Source organism: Papio anubis, chromosome 19 (assembly GCF_008728515.1).
Source record: "Papio anubis isolate 15944 chromosome 19, Panubis1.0, whole genome shotgun sequence".
NCBI lineage: Eukaryota > Metazoa > Chordata > Mammalia > Primates > Cercopithecidae > Papio > Papio anubis.
Window position 1 is genome coordinate 71,369,193 of NC_044994.1, and position 8,555 is coordinate 71,377,747.

Here is an 8,555-nt window from a genome sequence, read left to right on the forward strand (position 1 = left end):
TCCCCGTACAGAGCAGCTCAGCCATTGCCTCCTGAAGATGTTGGATGCCAGCCCCGGAGGCAGCATCATAATGACAAAATCTTCAGAGGTGTCTGGTCCAACAGTTTAAAGGCCAAATGCAGATCTTCCAGATTTGTGTTTTCAGGGAAGAGGTGACCCTGCTGGGTGCCTGTGAGTGTGGACAGACGTCACTGCCACTGCTGGCTCCAAGAGCAGAGCTGGGGCCGCTTCATCACCACACAGCATCTTTGGGAGGAGGGCAGGTGGCCGGGCTGACCCCTGGGCTTCTCTGTGTGCTCCCAGAGACCACACAGGGAAGGCACCGAGGGCAGCACCCTGGGAGGAGACATCTGCCCGTCTCTTCTTCATGCCCTGAGGACAGCTCAGTGGCCTGAGATGGCCCAGGACCCCTCGAATTGAGTGACGACCCACGGTTCTCGTCAAGCCGCATTCTGAATAGCGTTAGGGGGACTCTCAGATGCCCCCTGCCTGGGCCCTGCTGGTGTGGGGAGGCCACGCATCGTGTCAGTTCCCACTACAGGAGGGGGGGCCAGGCTTCTGGCTGCTCTCCCTCCTCTTCCTCCTCGGGCCTTTTGGGATCACACGTGACAATATCACCCGTGATCATGTTGCCTAATTTCTTTATCAGCTTTATTGAGATGTGATCTATACACCATTTAATTCACCCAAAGTGTGTAATTCAGCGGGTTTTGGTAGCTTCACAGAATTACGCAGCCACCACCAATTTCAGAACATTTTCTTGTCCCCAGAAAGAAACCTTTGCTCGTGAGCGGCCACCCCTGCTCTCCCTTCCCCACCCCCAGCCCCTACCACCCCAGAGCCCCCTCGCTTGGCCTTGCCTGGTCTGGCTGCTCCCTGCTGGGGAACCCCAACCTGCTGGCTGCGGTGCCTGGCAGCTTCCATGGAGGGCGGCATCCTCCGTGTTCCCTCGTTGGCGCGGGCCAGGGCGTGGGGTCCTCGGGTCCCCTCGTTGGTGCGGATCGGGACGTGGGTCTTTCTGTGGCTGAGGGAAGCCCACCATGTGGCTGCCACACCCATCTGCCGATGGTGCTGGGCCACGTCCACCCTGTGGAGATGATCGTGGAAAAGCCGCTGTGAACCTCAGCGCGTGAGTCCCGTGTGGACGCCTGCCTGTCGCCTGAGCACATGCCTCGGCGTGAAAGGGCTGTGGGTCACAGGGTGGCTCCGTGTGAGGCCCTGCAGGCCGATGTGCAGTGCGGCCGCGTGGCTGTTTGCTCTCCAGAATCTCCTCTGGGAGCCAGGCTGGGACAGACTCCTGAGGGAGAGCCCCGAATGGATGACAGATGCCCTGGGGACGCTTGCTTCTGGGCGTGAGGACGCCGCAGGGCACACGGCACGAGGACGCCACGGGGAGCGGGGCAGGAGGACGCCATGGGGTGCAGGACTCGAGGGCGCCGTGGGACCCAGGGACGCTGCTTCCACCGGTGGCCCTTGTGGCTTTCTCTGTGGAAACAGTGGCTCAGCGTCAGCGCCAGCGTGGGGGTGGCCCGGCTCCAGACGGCGGGTCCTGGCGGGTCTGGGAGGCTCTTGGGCCCGCAGGCCTGCCTGTGTGGAAACCTCGCGGGTGTGGCAGGGAAGCCTCCCAATGACTCAGACTGCAGGGAATTCCCTAATGATCTGGAATATTTTTACTCCTGCACTCAAGCAGTTTCCTACTGAGGACTCGGAGCTCTGATAAGGCTGAACACAAAGGCCCTTTCAGGACCGGCTGCCTTCCTTCCTGCCAGGGGCTGGGTTTTGAACAGCGCGGGGGCCGGCCCTGCCCGCCTGGGCCTCCACAGAGCCGGGAGCCTCCATGGCAATGCTCTCGCCAGCAGGACGCGGCCCTGCGTCTCCTTTCCTGAGATGCGAGGTTATTTGCATCTTTCGGCAGCCTCAGTGCTTTGTCTTGTTCTGGAAGCAATTGCTAGAGACATTTCTGGCCGTGAATATATATTGCCTTGGAAAGAGTTACTTTATGAGCCTTGAGCAGAAACAGAAAGCCTGCCCTCACCCTCACCCTGGTCGACGGTGAAACAGCCACAGACATCGGAGACCACGGGGAGAGGCCCTGCCTCCGAGGGGGAAGGCCACAGGCGCTGGCTCAGCCAGGGTCTTTGAGGACAGCAGGGATGTTTGTCGGTTCCCCACACTTTCAGGGGAAGTCTAAGCATATCTACTCCCACCTGCGCAGGGATTGCTGGGCGGGTGCTCCCAGGTGTGTGGCGGAGGCTGCTCCGTGGCAGGTGCTGAGCTGGGCCTGGCTGGCCACGCAGACGTGGCTCCCCTTGGGGCTGCTCCAGCAAGGCTGGTTCCCCACAGGCCCATGAGGCACTGGAGGAAAAAGACACCTTCATGCCGTCATTCCATTTGCTTTTCATGGACTCACTGCTGTGGGGCAGCCGCCTGAAGGAGGCCATGGGGAGACGGCTGGAGTCCCTCTCCCTTCTCGGGACATAAAGAGAGGAACAGGCTGTGTTGCCTCGGCTGCAAAAATGGCGTCTCCTTGGGGTGTCATTAAACGCAGCGTCCTGGCCCTGTGCGCCTCAGTGTCCCTCCTGCTCAGCATCATCAACCTCCCTCCCCTTCCTGGCGCCAAAGGCCTCCACAGCCTCAGGGAAATTCCTGGGGAAGCTGAAGCTGTGACTCTGAGCTTCTGGGCTGGGCAGAGAGCAAACCATAGCCTGTGGTGCCCCGGAGCTTCAGAGGACCACAGTCTTTTGTGGGGTGCAGACGGGGCTTCACCCCAAAGATGGGCTTTGTCATAAGAAAACTCCAAAAGTCGTTTTTAAAAGGTGCCAAACAGCCCGAAGACTTAGCTACACACAGAGTGATTTCGATTGTTATGAAGTGGGGGTGGAGGGGCTTCTGAGCCGCCGGGTGCATCTGGGCTGGGGGCTTCTGGGAATCTGCCGTCACCAGCACCTGTGCTGGGGTGAAAACGCCTCTTTCTTCCCAGCTCCTTGCTGCTTCGTGAAACTCAGATGCCTTCAAGCGCAACTGAGTGTATGTTTTAGTTCCCTGTTATTTTTTTCCCAGAGGAGAGATGGATGCCAGGCTCTGTCGAGTGGGCTCATCTGGTGGGTGATTTGCGTGGGGACCTCGGGCGTCCCGGGCTGGCGTGGCCGGGGCTCGGCTGGGCGGCTCTGGGGTCCTGTGTGACTCACATTTCCTCTCTCCACCCTCCACGCAGACAGCAGCCCGGCACTGTAACAGAGAAAAAGGAGATTTTGTCTGATTTGTCAGTAATTGAGGGTTTGTAACAGACACGTTTTCTTCTTTGGAGAGAGAGCATAAGGATAAACTTAAGTGTGTATACCTGTAACTGTTCATTTTGGGAGCGGACTTTATTTTGGAGAAGATAAAAGAGAGGAAGAGACTGTGGGAGGTTGACATCTGTTAGTCTGAGATAATTGCCCCAAACTCAGCCCATCTGAGGGGCCAGGCTGTGGTGCGGCCGCCTTTGTCCGTGTGCGCCTGGAGTCCCCACTCTGTCCGTGTGCGCCTGGAGTCCCCACTCTGCCGGGCGTGGAGCAGAGAGAACAACGCGTCCTTTCACTGCACCTCTGGGAGCCTTTTCATTTTTTAAAAACATGCAAATGGCCACTGGGGAAAGGCTAAAAATACCTGTGTTTTGCATTTCTGTCTCCTGACGGGCAAGAAGTTGTCAGAGGAAGGCTCTTCGCATTTACCCAGTGGTTCCTTTGCACAGAGGCAGGGCCAGCGGCCAGGCCCTCTTCCACCAGCGTAGACCCCAGCACGAGCAGGCATCGCACCCTGGCGTGGAGCCCTCGGCCCCCCTGTCGCCACTCTCACACCTCCTGCATCCCTGGAGGCTGGGCCAGGGACTGCAGAGCCGGGCCCCAGGTCCACGCACAGATGCCCTGCACGCGCTCTGATGATGGGGTACCTGCTCCCCCTCACACCTGCTCTCCCTGGAGAGGACGGGGGCATAGAAACCCTCCCGTGACCTGTCCTGAGGCTGTGAGAGGCCAGCAGATGCAGGGCCAGGACAGATTCCTGAGGATGCCCCTGCCCTGTAGTCCTCCCCACCCAGGGCTGGGGTCAGAACAAGCCCTGAGCCACGTGTCCTCAGCTTCCCCAGGCTCCCAGGGGAACTCTGGCGTTGAGCTTGGGGCCCCGCCTGGGCACATGGGTCCTGAGGCGCTGCCCTCAACAAAAGCCCTGGGATGGGCCTACGTGGGTCTCCCGGGGTCTCTCTCCGGGCTCAGGGCCCTGGGTCTGGATCACATGGGGGCTTCGGGGAGGGGGCTCCCCGCCACACAAAGTCACAGACGTTTCCTGCTCCTTTCTTCCAGATGGCCACCACGTCTGGGAGATGGAAGCGAAAACCGATCGTGACCTATGCAAGCCGGTGAGTGCCTTTGGCGCAGCTGGAGCCACTGCGGGTCCCCAGGGCTTGGGAGGCTGGGGTCTGCTGGAGCCACTGTGGGTCCCCAGGGCCTCAGGAAGGTGAGGTTCCTGTTTGTTAAAATGAAACAAATAAAAATAATGCATAGAGTAACAGAACCAGTAACAAACAGAATCGCCAAGTACTTGCCGAAGCACCATGTACTGCACCCAACCTGTCAGGGTCAGGTCAGAGGCCTGGCGGCTGGGGACGGTGCTGGGCAGGCCAAGGGCTGCCTCCCACATCCTGGTGCTGAGACAGCCCAGGGAAGGTCATCTCACACGGACCCTCCCGCCCTTTGCTGTCCCCTTGCTGTCACCGTCACCTGGCACAGAGTAGGCCCCTGGGAGTCGGTGCTGTGCTGAGTTCCCGGGGCGTGGCCAGCACCTGCCCAGACCCAGAGCACTGAGGGCAGGGCTCTGCGGCATCCCCATGGGGACTCCTCACCCCATCCTCTGAGGCCGCCGATCGCACCAATCTCTCTTGTGATGGTGACTCAGGCACAAAAGCCTGGGCGTGGCTCCCGGACTCGCGACTGGCCACAGCCTGTTAGCGGGTGGTGCACGTGTATGGGGCTGTGGCAGACGCATGGCCGGGTCACACTTCTGCTGTCACCGGGCCATTTCCGCCACCCCTAGTCACCTGCCACAGCTTCCCTGGCACCATGTGCATGTGGTGGGTGCCTGAGGATAGTGACCGTCCTCAGATTGGCTAGTCATGGAGGTGACCTTTTGTCTGGACGGTTGTCGCTGCTCCCACATCTCCCATGACGTGCTGGTTGCTGCGTGTGTCTCTCATAAGCCAAGTGTTCATGTTTAAAGTGGTTTCTTGGAGGCAGCGTCTTCTTGGTGGTGTCTTGGATCCTCTCTGATGCTGTCTTGTAATTGGCACACGTAGACCATTGATGTTTCATTGTTTGTTTTTGTTTTGTGAAACGGAGTTTCGCTCTTGTTGCCCAGGCTGGAGTGCAGTGGCGCGATCTCGGCTCACTGCAACCTCCACCTCCCGGGTTCAAGCGATTCTCCTGCCTCAGCCTCCCGAGTAGCTGGGATTACAGGCGTGCACCACCACACCTGGCTAATTTTGTATTTTTAGTAGAAACGGGGTTTCTCCATGTTGGTCAGGCAGGTCTCGAACTCCCAACCTCAGGTGATCCACCTGCCTCGGCCTCACAAAGTGCTGGGATTACAGGCGTGAGCCACTGTGCCTGACCTGATGTTTACTTGTTCTTGATACAGTTGGATTGATCCCTACACTGGATTCTTTGAGTGTTCTATTTAGTCGTATAAAAGCAGTAGAAATCTTTAGGCCAACATAAGATACCACGTGGCTCACAAGGGGGTTTTGAAGACATGAACGTGCTTCCAAGCTCAGCAATGTGTGTCCCTAGGGGTCGGGGAAGTCTTGTGCATCCACTCAGTGTGTGCAGGTGGAAGCTGATCCGTTCAGAAACCTCAGGGAAGGCCGGGCGCGGTGGCTCACGCCTGTAATCCCAGCACTTTGGGAGGCCGAGACGGGCGGATCACGAGGTCAGGAGATCAAGATCATCCTGGCTAACACGGTGAAACCCTGTCTCTACTAAAAAATACAAAAAAAACTAGCCGGGTGTGGTGGCGGCGCCTGTAGTCCCAGCTACTGGGGAGGCTGAGGCAGGAGAATGGCGTGAACCCGGGAGGCGGAGCTTGCAGTGAGCTGAGATCCGGCCACTGCACTCCAGCCCGGGCGACAGAGCGAGACTCCGTCTCAAAAAAAAAAAAAAAAAAAGAAACCTCAGGGAAGAGCCGATCTCGGGCAGCTGGAGGCAGGTGGACAGGACACCGGGGAGGGGTCTTGAGGTCATCTCCTGTTGGTGGGTCGGTGGCCTCCATGGAGAGCGGTGCTGGCACCTTCACTCCCTGTCCCGAGAGGCAGCTCTGTCAGAAAGCCGCGTCTTCCACCCTTCGACTTCAGCGCCCTTCCCCCGAGGGCCCATCCCCTTCCCAGAACCCTTTCCAAGTGGTTGTCAGATGGAAAAGGTTCCTCTGGCCCTGGGGGAAGTGAGCTCACCTGCAGCTTCAGTGGTGCTCAGGCCTCCCCTGAAGCTTAGGGCTCTGGTTCAATGCTGTCGCTTTTCTTGCCTTCACCTGAGAAGCCCCTCGAGGAAAGCTGGAGGCCCCAGGGCAGGCCGGCGTTCAGAGGAAGGAGTCTCGGCCTACCCCGCAGCCAGTGGGTCGGGGTGCTCAGAAGCGTCCTGGGAATGGCCGGCCACAGGCAGAAGCAGCCTGAGCTGCTGTACCAGCCTCTCCTCCCCACAGCCCATTCCCGTGTCCGTACTGGCCTCCTTACCGCAGCCCGTTGCCGTGTCCATACCGGCCTCTCCTGCCCACAGCCATTTCCTGTGCCCAGAAGGTCTGTGGCTCCCCGCTGGCCGGGGGTTTGCAGCTGCCCAGGGGGCTGGCAGCCTCTGCTCACGGGGTCGTCGCCGGGCCTCCCCGCCCACCAGGTGTCTGGTTCATTCCTCCCACTGGGCTGCCCTTGCTCTGCTCTGCGTCTGTGCTGGGTACACTGACCTCCTGGCTCTCCGTCCCTCTGCCTGTGGGCTTCGTAGCCTGGTGCCTGGCCTCATGCTGCCCACCCTCCCTGGCCCTGGCTCTGTCAGGGTCTCCACAGGCTTCGCCAGCCCCGCACATGCACGCGGGATGCGGGACACAGGATGTGGGACACAGGACGCTGGAGCCGGCCTGCCCTGTCCCCCTAGGCAGGGAGAGCAGTCTGGAGGAGCTGTGAGCCTTTCCGCATTGAAAACAATCCCAGCCAAGCCGACATGCACATTCTCTGTGATTTTCTGTTTTACTTTTGACACCAGCATATTTCGAAGAAAGCTTAACAGTTGTATGTTTTAAAAGAAATTTAAGAGCACATGTGAAAAATTATGTACTTCATGTTTACTGGGGTTTTTTTTTTTTTTTTTTTTTTTGAGACAGTCTCGCTCTGTCACCTAGATTGGAGTGCGATGGTTCCATCTCGGCTCATTGCAGCCTCTGCCTCCCGGGTTCCAGTGATTCTCGTGCCTCGGTCTCCCAAGTAGCTAGGACTACAGGCGCCAGCCACCATGCCTGGCTAATGTTTTTGTATTTTTTTCAGTAGAGACAGGGTTTCACCATGTTGTCCAGGCTGATCTTGAACTCCTGACCTCAAGTGATCCACCTGCCTCGGCCTCCTAAAGTGCTGGGATTACAGGCGTGAGCCACCACACCTGGCCTCCTGTTTCATTTTTAATCTGTTAAATGGAGTTTGCTTTAATATATATTTTTTCTCATCATAAAGGAACTTCATACTCATCGTGGACATTTGGACAATATAAAAAAGGAAATAAAACCTAGTGTAGTCTCATCAACTTAGACATAACCACTGCTGGCATTGGGCATGCGTCCTGCTCCATTTGCTGCTTTGTGTATAGATGTTCATGCAGACACACACACATACACACATTACATACATTATATTGTGTACATACGTGTTTCTGTGTGTGTGTGTGTATTTTTTTTTTTCTTGAGACAGGGTCTTGCTCTGTCATCTAAGCTGGAGTACAGTGACTTGATCACAGCTCACTGCAGCCTCGACCTCCCGTGCTGAAGCAATTCTTATGCCTCAGCCTCACCAGTAGCTGGGAACACAGGTGTGCCCTATCCTGCTCAGCTAATTTTTAAATTTTTGTAGAGATGGGGCCTCGCAGTGTTGCCCGGGCTGGTCCTGAACTCCTGGGCTCAAGCAGTCCTCCCGCCTGGGCCTCCCAAAGTGCTGGGATGACAGGTGTGAGCCACCGTGCTGCCTGTGTGTAAACAAAATGGGATGTGCTGTGTCTACGGTTTTTGTACTTTCTATAAGTAAGTGTGTGAGCCTCATCTCAACAGTGGAGTTTTAAAGCAGGTTGCGTGGGTGCTGGTGCTGTGGAGCCTGTGTTTTTTCCGGTACGGACGAGTTTCCCGTCCTGCTCTTCCGTGTTGCTGCTTTATCGCTTCCTTCTCTGTGTATTTAAGTGGCAGCTCCCACGGAGATAGTATTTTTGTCATATAATTTGTCTATTTAGAGAGATGAAGTGGGTTGGCCTGTGCCCACATCAACACAGGCCCTTCCAGTCAGG

The 8,555-nt window shown here is 57.4% G+C and overlaps 1 protein-coding gene across 1 annotated transcript in view; it reads left to right on the plus strand.

The window, feature by feature from the left end:
• Nucleotides 1-8,555, plus strand: part of NFATC1 (nuclear factor of activated T cells 1) — a 117,082-nt gene that overhangs the window by 52,710 nt on the left and 55,817 nt on the right. Inside the window, exon 15 of the mRNA XM_031658650.1 lies at nt 4,341-4,396. Coding sequence (XP_031514510.1) covers nt 4,341-4,396 — 56 coding nt within the window. The remainder of the gene's footprint in view (nt 1-4,340; nt 4,397-8,555) is intronic.